Source organism: Epinephelus fuscoguttatus, linkage group LG14 (assembly GCF_011397635.1).
Source record: "Epinephelus fuscoguttatus linkage group LG14, E.fuscoguttatus.final_Chr_v1".
NCBI classification, from domain to species: domain Eukaryota; kingdom Metazoa; phylum Chordata; class Actinopteri; order Perciformes; family Serranidae; genus Epinephelus; species Epinephelus fuscoguttatus.
In genome coordinates this window covers 17,624,504-17,637,370 of record NC_064765.1, presented here as the reverse complement: position 1 = coordinate 17,637,370, position 12,867 = coordinate 17,624,504, and the positions used below count along the sequence as shown (strand labels likewise).

The window sequence follows — 12,867 nt, the reverse complement described above, 5'->3', positions numbered from 1 at the left end:
CTGAGGGGAAACAGGGTGGGTAAAGATGGGTAGAAAGACAGCGAGGGAAAAACAGAGCGCTACAAGGGAATAACACATTCACTTGGCCAGATACTGTGACAGATTCAGTGGAAGAAAAAGGGGAAATAAAAAGTATGCAAAGAAAATAAGTGAAATGTAATATATGCCGACCACCTTTCTCTTCCAACGTGATTTACCAAAGAGAGATGGATGGTGGTTTCCCTTCTAGCACATTTGCGAGCAAATACAAAAATATTCTCTTTTGTCCTCTCCTCGTCTCTCAGAGGTACAGAGGTAAGGCCCGAGTAAAAATAGCTCCCAGACTCTTCTGCCAATAATTGTGTGTTTTCGTTTGTAGGTCTTTTGTGTGATGTGACTGGTTGCATGTGTGTTTATTTTTAACCCAGTCTGCACTGGGGATGCCAGTCAGGGTCTTGCTTGAGCCCATGTTTAGGTGTTTGAAGTTAATGCCAACATCCAGGCCGCAGGAATTAAGCATTTTATTGTTGTTTCGGTGTCTGGAGTGCAGTTGAAGAGCAGCTGCTCGCCAGTTATTTATGTAACAAAGAAGTTCATAAAAAAGGCAGCTGGTAGAACATGTGCGTATGTTGACATTCATGCTCAAGTTAATACTGTTTCACCTGACATGGCCAATCATGGTTACCTCTCACACACTGACCAATCAAATGGCATGCAGTAGTAATCATTATTGACAGAGGTGTTGGAAAAGCCACATCTGTTTCCTGTGGTAAAACGGCTTAAGTGGTCAATTCCAATTACCCACTTATCACCTTGACATCATTAATCAGAGGCGATTTATACATCACACACTTTTAGTGTTTGCTCTGCTCTGCTCTCCCGGTTACAGGGTTTCAGTAGGTGTCTGTGAAGTACCTATCTCAAATGTATTAGCGGGGCATATAAGGACCAAAAGGCTGGATAAATGAGTACAAAGAGTGTGAGGATGTGAAGATGGATAATGATGAAAGCGGAGGACAAGAGGATGGCTGAGAGTCAAAGGTCGCACTGCCTCCAGGCCAGCTTCAATCTCTTCCGCTGGAGGGTGACTGGTAGCTAAAAAAAAAATGTGCACACACACATACACACACAAATGCGCGTGCACACAACAGGCAAAGTATGAAAACAGCAGCACAACATTCAAGGGGGAGCACAGTGATGCAGGTTTGCCGTCTCAAGTAGAGGTCACCAAGTCAAGGAAGCCAATTAAAAAGATGATTAACATTCTTGTGGGAGATGCAGTGTCTACGTGCAGGTGGGATGAGCTCACCATTCTTTCTCTCTCACACACACATACACACACACACACACACACACACACATACACATATATATAATGAGAGCAGCGAACAGTGCAGTCCAGTCTGTTGTAACTGTGGTGTCCTGGGAGGTGGAGATTAGGAGGTTAATATGATCCAATCTAACTCCTTCATTAGCCTGATGAAGGTAATAACAGCCTACAGGGACGAGGCGGTGCAAGGCTGACTAAAACCAACCAACCTACTGCCTACCAGCAAGTAGGGCTGCATGATTACGGGCAAAATGATAGTCACGATTATTTTGATGAGCACTGAGATCACGATTCGTTACTGATTTTAGGAGCACTGATTTCACCTCCATGATGTGCTGCATTCCTACTCATCTTTAGTTAAACTAACAGTATTTATTGGACACATCTTTTGCCAGCCGTATCGCAACTGCATTGGTTCTTTCAGTCTGTCTTTGAGACCTGGATGGATACGTATCCACTGCTGTTTTTTTCCTCGATAATGGGACCATGACACGTTGTACAGTGTGGCTGTTACGGATGCATAAGTTGATGCTGGACAAGGACAGTGATAAAGTGAGGTGATGTCAGCGAGGTTAATCTTCTTGGCCTCTAAGCATTCAATGTACTGCAGATTGTGGTGTTGGTTGATGAGTGGATGATTTTTGTTTTAATATTGGATTAATTGTGCAGCTGCAGCAGTGGCAATTTTTCAAAGATGCTGGCTGGTTGCACAATAGCTACATTGCTGAATCACATATACATGTGGACAGCATAGCTGGACAACAAGCTTTATTACAAGTGCTGTGTGTGTGTGTGTGTGTGTGTGTGTGTGTGATGCAGAGCTTTCTATGAGCACAGCACATGTTTTAAACATCAGAATCACAGCCAATCGTGTGTGTGTGTGTGTGTGTGTGTGTGTGTGTGTGTGTGTGTGTGTCTGGCACCGCCTTCACTCTGCAGCTGTACTGCAGGCTTTGCAGCTAGGTTACAGGCAATAAACAAGATGGAATGATGGAATCTGAGATGGCGAGGATGACAGAAACATACAAGCTAGTTTTCCTTTTCAGAACTCACATAATCTCACACATGCTATGACCATGAAGTTGCAGTTTAAGCAATTACTCTACGGTAGACATGACACCTGTTGTAGCACTAACGTTATGTGCATCATGCAGAGTCAAAAGCATGCACCATCCAATGAGGCTCAATGAGAAATATGAGCTTCTGTTCTTGGATATGGCTGGATATTATGCATGACTGAGGATGTGGAGGGAGGGAGGGGGAGTAAATTAAGAGTAAATAAGAGAAGAATGGTAGTGATAGGTAGGCCTAACAGAGAATAAACATCATTAATTGGAGAGGCACACAAGGATGGATGCAGCCAGATGGTGTTTTGTACTCATTTGTCATACACTGCTGACAGAGAGAGAGAGAGGGGGGGGGGACAGAGTGAGAGCTAGAATGAGAGCGAGAAAAACAAAAAGAGGTGCTTATTGATTGCAAAGTCAGTACACTGCAGCATATAACAGACTTCCACTGTTTAAATCTAGCTCTGCTTGTTCGGCATCGTCTTCTCTGTGCATGTGCCTTTCCTGTCTGAGTGGATCTGATGGTGCTGCCATTGTAGCACTCTGCCAAGCCGGATGCATACTGGCGAGTACAGACACAACACCCCGCAGATCGCCAAACTTGGCGTCCATTAGGGTCCATCTGTCTGGCTTTTACAAAAACACCATCTACTGTATGTTCTTCCTCAAAGGTGGTCCATAGCTGAGCGAATGAGGAGAGAAAAGAGAGAAAGATGAGGAGATACAGAAGGCTCCAGGGAGAAAGAGACAGGAATAAGAACAAAGGGGCAGGCAGGTTTGCCCAGAAGAGAAACTTAGTCTTGGCCTAGAAGCGCCACAATGAGACTGGTGAGCCAAACATGGCAACGGATGGAGAGCTCTCACTTTGCTATCCAAAGCATTTATAATTAGGAAAAAGAAAGATAAATGGAACAATGAAACCACTTGCTAATGTCCAATATGTCCAGGAGAATTATGTAAGTGGGAAAAAACAAAAACACAACTTTTAAAAGGAGGCAAGCACAAGAGGGAGCAGTGAGCCGGAGCAAGAGAGCAGGACTGGGTTCTCTCCGTGCTGCACATGGAGTAGTGCTCGAGGCCGCTGGTCTGCCCGGGCTGCTACCATGCTCACTTTGTTCTCGGCAATGACAGTTTCATTCAGGGAGACATGCGCTCGGCTCTCCAGGGCCAAAGTGCCCGTGTGCCAACGAGCTCTTTCTTTCTCTGTGTGCTGTTCTCCTTTCAAACCTAACCTTTCCTGCTTCACGGGTGCTCCCTCTCTCCCTGAGTGTGTGTGAACCTCTCTTAATGTACTGTAGATACCTTGCGGCGAGTGCCTGCCATCACTGCACTGAATCAAATGTAGAGCAATGTAGATAGCATTGTCTGGAGCTTCCTTTATCAGGCAATCGCACATTACATGGCTTCAGTCCTCGCTTTAACATAGGGAACGGTCCCTATAGGAACGTCCTCTTTAAGATGCTATGAATTTTTTTTAAAAAAAATCTGCTTTACAGCACCCCCTTTAGATCCAATAATATTCACAAAAGAGTCTTATGACTACAGAGCATAAAAATGTGATCTTTCAGAGAGCACAAGGTGCTGTACTGGGGGTTCGTTTCCAAGGTAACGTGTTTACACTGACATTTTAGGATTTAGCCTGCTTAGGATTTTTACAGTGCGACTTGCAGTGTACAATGCGACAGAAATATATGTTCCATTTTCTAGATCAGCAACGTTCTAACGAAAAAATAATGCAAAGGTCAAAGCCATTGCGCCCTGATAATTCTATCACAGGTGAATCATCAATTGCTAGAAAAAAGAGAAAAGCAGAACAACTCAAGGGACCTCCAAGTCGAATATGATTCAGCTGTCCGAGTCTGACTGGTGTGTACAAAGTTCAGCTTGATAAAAATCCAAGGACTCCTTAATTAGCCCTAAAAGAAACACTGCATCCAACTTTATTTGGGCGAGACTCAGCACAAGTAAGCTAAAAACAAACTGCAAACACAAAGACCTTTCTAGGACTCTTTATATCTCAAAGGAAAAGGTGCCTCTGGGCGAAAGCACTCAGGGTTACCTAAGGACAAGGCCTTTGTCGTTTCTAAGATGGCCTTGTCCAATTGTCTGCCTGTCTGTCATTTTTCCATAAGCTCTTCATACAGCTCAGTGACCTGAGGGGACCAGTGAGAATTTATTATAGCCATAACAATGTCCAGTGCGTACACCTGTCAGTCACGCACACAAAAACACACACAAATGAGCATATTTGTGCATAAATAAACACAGAAAAACAGAGATACAGGCAAATGTGTGTGTGGACACAAACACAAGCACAGTGTCACCTATCTATAGATACATCAGTAAAAACCTTCCTGCAGACAGAGGCTCCACGATAGATCTAAATCAACATACAGAGTCATCACATTGCCGCTAGCCACCTACACGTCACCACAAAACCACAATCACCTATTACCACTTGTCAGGTTCAACTCAGAACGGAAAAGGCTACTAAAACATAACATTCTGTGCATTTAAATGTGACTTAATATCATTGTAATGCATCGCTCGGGCTGATGTAACTATTGGCGATCAAACAAAAATTTACACTGCATCACTTGGAGACAACTGCTGCTGCATGGCTTGTTGCAAAACATTAAGAAATATTTTACTTGGGGCCACATCCCCATCAATGATTTCACAATTTTGTCTTGGTTATCAAAGATAAAAATACCTGCTTTGACAGTTTAACACGGGGGTGGGCTATGGTGCAACATGCATACTGAAACCAATGTAGAAGAGCAGAGCAGCGTTTAGTGACCGTGCCTCTGCTGTATTTCATGTCACACGCTCAGCCTTTTATGATGTATCACGCTGACACTGCTCTACAGCCAAAGGCCAGCTTGACACTAACTCATATAGATATGTGCATACAGTTGCCAGGCCAAGTCTTAGGACACAGCAGAAGAATCTCTGTGTTCACCCTCCAAATTTTGGTTGACATGGGGCGTAGAACTCAGCACATCATTATTAACATGTGGAGGTAATTCAGTTGGATTTGGGCTCAAGCGTGTGTCTGTTTACACAAGTCAGCTGAGAGCTGGTTCTTATTTGTAATGGTTACATCATTGTACAGAATCATGGCATATATGAAAGTCCAGTTTTCCGTCTCTCACACAGTTTGCCAGTGTCTGTTGTAATTCACAGGAAAACACCTGCCTACAGGTCACTCAGTATTGCTCTCCGGCCCTTCTAGGGACAGTGAGGGGAAGTAGAGTGGGCCAGTCAGGGTTTATGCATACAGCTCCGCAAGCATCTGAGTGGAGGTTACCCAAAGTGCAGTGGGGCTCTGCTGCCGGCTCCGTTTGAGGGCCTTAACCAAAGACTCAGGGGATGAGCGGAGCATTTCAGCGAGTGTGTATGTGTGTGCACGTGCATGCATGTGCAGTATTTGTGTAAGTATTTTTCTGGGCATGCGTATCCGTGTGTGTGTGTGTGTGTGTGTGTGTGTGTGTGCGCGCGCTATTGTGTGTGCGCGTACCAGGGCAGGATCAGTAGAGTAAATCCACACTTGAAAGAGTAGCTCAATCAAGCTCTCCCACCCATCTCTCTCTCTCCCTCCCTCTGTCTCTCTCATCTCACCGATGTTCCCCTGCTCCCAGTTCATTGAGAGTTGAAGAGTTCACAGGACGAGGGAGCAACAGAGCACTACGGAGGGCAAGGAGGAGCACCTGCGAACCTCTAACACTTCCCATCTGTACCCTCTACTAACTGTCAATCAATCACTCAGTAAGGAGCTGCCATTGACAGGGTGTCACTCCATAGTCAATATTTGCCTGGCTAACATGTCAGACAATCGAATAGTTAAGGTTCCAGACACAGTCAGAGTGTACGTACAACATACATACTCTTCGTCTTACGATAGTGTGCATCTGTCATTAGTCACGCTCAGCTGATCCAACGTTTTCCTGAAATATTGTCAGTGTAATAAGTGCATATTATTGCAGAATCACCTAGTTAATTTGGAGGCTTTGAGCAAATCTTCAAAACAACTTTGAATCATCAATATAAAAACATTAAAACTAAATAATACTGTATATACAACACAATTTTCTCACCACATAAATAAACACTATAAGCCTGGGTGTTACATCACGGTGACTTTATCTTGGCTGGTTAAGTAAAGGTTTTTTATGCCAGACATCCTGGCTCCTAATCCCAAGTGAGTCAATTAGGAGATTATTTAAAAGCAAAACTATTATTAAAAAGCCTTTAACTTCATTCTGCCCCCCAGCTCTGCAGACAAAACAACCTTTTGGTTATCACTCTGTTCTCTGTCTTTGTTTAACTTCTGCAGCTGGGTCGTCGTCAATGACAAGAAAAGCCTGTTCCTTGAAAGGGAATAAAAAGCATGACCTCACATTTTGTTTCCTGTGCGATTTAATAAAGGCGATTTTACGCTGCCAAATGTGGAGAAGATGCCCTTCATTAGAACAGTGCGTTCCCAGCGTGTCCATACTTTAATCCAATCTAGTTTAGCATGATAAAGGGCATTACTGCCAGCCGGCTCTACTGCCCACCCACTCGTGTGCATGCGCATGCACGCAACGACATTAAGAAAATATAGTGCCCTGAGGGGTTTATGGGTAGATAATGCACCAACCAACATTCATGAACAGGATTACTGGACAGTTAGTCTGCTATACTAACGCTACGTCACTTCTACTGACATTTATTTGTCATACTCATATCCAGTGCCAGGCCTTAGGGTGATGTACACTAAGACTGTGACCTCCAATGCAAAGACATATTCAGATCCTTTACGTAAATAAAGTCCTAAAACCTACTTAAGCAAATGTATAAAAGGTATTATCAGAAATATGTACTTAAAGTATGAAAAGTAAAAGATGCCAGGGTGCAGTAAAATGTGCCCTGTCACTATTTTTCAACCACATATGATGTTTTTGGATTAATTTGACTCTTGCATTGATGTGCATGTTGCATTTTACTGCTGTCTATGTTTATGGTTGTGCTGATTTTTAACTCCTTCACATACTGTTGGGTCGATTTATCAACAGCCATGCATCACTTTCTATAAGATCATCATATGTTTGTAGCATTGCTGCCCTGTGAGAACTATGCATTTCTAAAAAGTCAGCTTTTCATGCTGTAAGAAAAACAGTCCTGATTACAGCTTTGTGATGATGCATTTTTTGGCTAATCCAAGTGGGTTTTTAAGTAGTTTATTTATCTCAAGAAGAGGGAGAATTTTCCAGCCTGTAAAGGAAGACTTCATCTGTTAGTTTATTAGAAACACTCAAAATCACCAAATTTGGAAATACACGGTTTTTACTTGAGAAAAGGTTTTCGAAAAAAAAAAATGTAGACTCTAAGCTGTCTGACAAATAAGTAAAAAGTAAAATATTTTCTCCAACATGTAGTGAAGTAGAAGTAGAGAGGGCCATAAAGTGGAAACACTCAAGTAATGTACAAGTATCTTCACTTTAGAGTGATAACACAAGAATATAAAAACATATACGCAGAGACACATGTGCCTTCGATGTTATTTACGCCTCTAGAATAAAAGCATTAACTGGTGAACATGAGGCTCAGAGAAACAAATCTATCTGATGGAAGGATCTTTTCATTACATTTAAACGAACAAAGATGCCTTGCTTGAAGGAAAATGGCCTCTGGTGGATTGCAATGGGTCATTAATTAGCTCTATAAAACTCTTATTTGAATTAAGGGTAGAGTGAAACTTTATGAGAAAAATTTCATTAGTGTCTCAAAAGGGCTTCAAGCTGCTTTCTTCTGAGCGAGAAATAAAAGAGAGCTTCTCCTTAACCCAATAAATGGCTCAGGTACTGAATCACCAGACCATCTTTGATGCACTTGTCGGGCTGCGAAATGAACAGAGATTTCAAGAAAAGTGAGGACGCTATTTTTGTGGCACTCCATTCAGATGAGTGTTAGCTGCCAAGAGCTGTCATTGACTTAAAAGGACGCCGAAGGGGGTTTTGTTGTGTATGTGTCTACGCATGTGTGTTAACAGTGACTCATTCTGCATCACTCTTTAGAACACTGCAGCTTCCAGAGGTGGTTTCTTCCTCCCGAGTTTGTGTGTGCATGCACATACTAGAGCGCGGGCGTGTGCATGTTTAAGTGTGTCAACATCTTCTGTGTGTACATACAGGCTGTGGAGATCTGAAACACTCCTGCTCTCCAAAACAAAACAAGTACCCAAAGAAGTGACAGACGGGCTGAATAGAGACAAGCAATCTTTAAACAAGAGGACATGAATTGAAGTGCTTTCCACATTGTCAGGCTGGGCTAAGGCCTCGCTGAGACAGACAGGGAGGAGTGATCATACTAGACGAGAGACCCCAGCATGATGGCGCCTCTTGTGTCTGATCTTACATCCATAACTGGTTCAGTTCAGATGATAATAATTCTGCTACTGAAAAATTATAATCTGCTAAATTGTAATGCAGCTATATGCAGGGAGAACGTCATCCTTGCTGCTTCTCCCAAAGCATGTAAATAAAGTACACGTGCAAACATTTTATTTGCATTGACAGGATTAAAGCCATAAAGGAAAGCAGTTTAACAACAGTATGATTCCAGTGACACTGCCTATCCTGTTTAACCTTGTGTGCCTGGCATTGGCTGGCCCCGTTTCCGCAGACCACCAAGCCCTGAGCATTGCCACCTGATGGCAAATCTGGGCCTTCAGCTGCCCCGTCCACCTGGTCACCACGGTTTACAGGGAAAATACACACTGCATGCCAAAAAACTATCAGCAGCCATCACCAGTGGCACAGTGTATGAGGAAGTCGAGGCCGGGGGGAAGCGGAGATGAAATGTGGCAGTCGCAGGAGGTGTGTGCAGCTAGCTATGTTTTTCCACACCACTGGGGGTAAAGCCAACCTGTTCGCCTGGTCTATATATGGAGGTAAACAGGATGCGAACAGTGGGATAGGGGTGGTGTTCCATATGTAGCCCAATTTTTTGTTGTGAAAAGTGGAACATGGAAAGGCCTCTCTCAGCACTAAATCTGTGCTAATTCAAGTTTTGTGCCATCTTCCTTGAAAACTCAAATGGCGTTACTTGGGTGGAGCATTAAATAACTCAGTAGACCATGAGCAGTTACTGTGATGTGTGTATATGAGCTTGTGCGTGGTATGTACTCACAGCAGGTACGAGGAGCTTCTTGACCTCCTCCACCGCTCTCCTCATCTTGATCTCAGCTCTGCCCTGTGTGTCTTCCACTGTGATCAGGACATGGAGGTCTTCGTTTAAGTGTTCCCAGTTTGGCTTCCCTCTGTTCTGCTCCTCCTGGACAGAGAAAGGGAGGGAGTGAAGAGAGAGAGAGAGAGACGGTGAGTAAATGTGACAGTGTGGGTGTGTTGGAGCACCAGTGCAGTAACACAGCATATCAGAGGAAGCGGAGGCGAGAGGCAGGCATACACAGAGGACGACGGGGCCCTGTGAAGAGAAGCGGGATGACAGGAGCGGTCCTTTAGTCAGCTATTTAGCTTTAACTTTGAAAGGACACCCTTCTTTAATAGATCCCTCGCTTCACAGAGACAAAGACGACAGCTAGCCCTGCAGCAATTAATATCAGTGAAAGATGGATGGGTGGAGGGATCAGAGGAAGATGGAAGGGGATTTTTTTTAAGCCACACCAACTTAACTAGTAGGAATGCAATTATGATACATGGATACAGTTCAAAGTGTGGCAGGACTGTGTGTGGAGGTGCAAAAGAGTGTGCTCTGTCTCTGACTTGTGTTTGCGAGGACAATGCTGTCCGGGTAACAATACCTCTCTGAGGGAGTCGTTTTCCCCCCAGAAAAGGCTGCGCCAAAGCACTCAGAGGGTGCCAAATTGTAGCCCTAGCAGTACCTGAAAGGCAAAATGGGCTGTATTCAAATCCGACATCATAGCTCGATTGCCTTTCAACGCAGTTAAATAGGGAGCCGTTTCAAGATATGAATTGGGAAGGCTGAGGTTCGGAAATGGTCCACAACGTTTTACGTTTTTCAGGTGCTTTCATGAAAAGCACACTCAAACCTGATTTTTTTGTGAAAAGGTAAAACAGGATATGTAGAGACAATTATAGAGTAGCGTCACATTTGCATTTTTTTTTTAACATGCTTCTCCATTTAGCATAGCTGCTTTTTTCCCTCTCCTGGTTGCCCCACTGACAGTAAATGCAGCGAGCAGACACTGAGAGCGCTCTAAAAAGCTTTTGAGGTTGTATCGCATGTCACTGTACAACCATGAAAGTCAGCGGTTTGAAAGCTGACTACTTCCCCCTGAGGTGAAGCGCTGAGGTCTAGGTCGTCTGAAGCAGACACAACCTCAGATCCTCTGATGTGTGACACCACATTAAAACACTGAAACGGGACTATTGTGTTGCAATGTTAATATGTGACTGGTTTTGTGAGACAAAACAGGAATGTCAAAATAAATACAGCTCCAAAATATTTCAACAGAATCGCAATTTCCTTTTCCGAAAGGAGGTCAGAGTCTCAAGCAGTCAACTGCGTGCCAGCTCTCTCCCCTCCTGCTGCTGGTGCAGGTTTGTACAGACTATTGATGAACACTGAGCCATTTACCCCCATCCATACAAAACCACCCTAACTTCGCATCACTGCTCATTTCTGAGTAGTGAGCCACTGTGAGGGTGTCTAATTACAAACAATGTGTTGCAGTGGTCAGCAGGGGGTCCACCTGACATGATTTCAATACAGTCAACGAGCACCACGGAGCGAGAGGGAGCACGCACACACACACATAGAGCTTAGAGCTTGAGCAGAGTGCCACCCACCTGCTTTCTACTCCACAGAGACCTGTTGCCATGGCACTGCTCTTTACAACACACACACAAACACACACGCACACATACACACACGGAGGAAAGTTCAATATTCCACTCTCGTTTTCCCCTTTTCCACACAGGGGGGGAGGGCCTAGTTTCAGCAGTCAGGCCATTATTTCACCATGGCTGTTTGCTTATGGCCTATTAGGGGACATGGGGACTAGAAGGTGACTCAGCATTTTCTAGAGGGGACACAGACAGACATGCCACATGGGCTGCCTCTCAATGCAGGGCGCTGTATGAGAGCACATGATAGATACGTAAATGCACTTTATTGACAGATTGTTGCCCAAGTTGGACCCAACAAAATTAGTCAATCACGTGTGTGTGTGTGTGTGTGTGTGTGTGTGTGTGTGTGTGTGTGTGTGCGCAGTGTGTGCGTGCAGTGTGTGCATGCAGTGTGTGCATGCCAGCGCTCTGGCAGGTTCTGATTTAGTTAGGATTGCGAGGAAAGAGATCTGGGAAAAGACACACACAACTGTATCCACGCACACACACCTCACACCAGCATGAGTGCCTGTGAACAAGGTCACTGTGTGCCCTCTGAGAGAAAGTGACAGCATGACAAACAGGAGGAAGGGTGGAGGGAGGGGGAGGGTGAGAAAAGAGAGGAGGGGGCGAGGCGAGCGCTAAAGGGAATACTGGGAAGGCCTTTGAAGAGAATGTCCACGCTGGCCCACATCAAATGCCATGGCAATAACGACATACCAGAGGGTAATCGGTTTTGGCAAAAATATGTAGTATGAATAAATAGCATGGACACTGCATCTAGAGACAACATCTAAGAATAGGATCAGAGGGAGAGACTGCTTGTCAGTTATGATGCCTGACTTCAATCGTCTGTCCACCACCTGTTTGCCTCCTGGCTTTCACACCCTTCAGCTTGAGCCCACTAAATTTAGGGCCTCAGTTCTCAACATGGATGACCCACATGCAGAAAGGTGACAAAAATACTGGACTGTCTTTTTCTCTCTGAGTCTGCCTTACCTTTCTGTTTTAAACGCACTAACTACGTACGTAATAGGGCTGCCACAATTAGTCGACTAATCGATGACTAATTGACTATTAAAATAATCGGTGACTATTTTAATAGTCGACTAATCAGTTTGAGTAATTTTTCATAGAAAAGTACTATAAAAGTACCCCAAAATACTCTTACTGCAGCTTCTTACATTCAGATACTGGCAGCTTTACACACTCTCCCGTGACAGTGAACTAAAACCCTTTGGTGTGAGTACGAAACAAGACATTAGATGACGTAATTTTGGGGTTTGAGCGAGACAGACCGACATTTTTCAACACATTTTTTGATGAAATGATTAGTCGACTAATCGAAGAAATAATCGTTAGTGGCAGCCCTAGTATGTAACTAAAGTGGCAGTTCAATCTGGTTGTTCTCATGTTACTTTACTGATCCTGTAGGAACTATCATGTCACCTGCCCCCCTTCTACAGCGAAGTACACAACAGGGTCAGGTTGGTACAACCCTGAAGCTGGAGGAGATTCATAGCATTGCTCAAGGACACTTAACACGGCGCACATTTGCAGACACAAAGCTTTCAATCCTTGGTGCTATTGCTGAAGGCTAGTCCTATTTAATAAACCACACTGCTGCCTCAATAGGATT

At 44.1% G+C, this 12,867-nt stretch overlaps 1 protein-coding gene across 6 annotated transcripts in view; it reads right to left on the bottom strand.

The window, feature by feature from the left end:
• qkia (QKI, KH domain containing, RNA binding a) overlaps nt 1-12,867 on the bottom strand; it is an 81,722-nt gene that overhangs the window by 19,843 nt on the left and 49,012 nt on the right. For all 6 annotated transcript variants that reach the window (XM_049595651.1, XM_049595655.1, XM_049595650.1 and 3 more), the window contains exon 4: nt 9,550-9,693. In XM_049595651.1, coding sequence (XP_049451608.1) covers nt 9,550-9,693 — 144 coding nt within the window. The remainder of the gene's footprint in view (nt 1-9,549; nt 9,694-12,867) is intronic.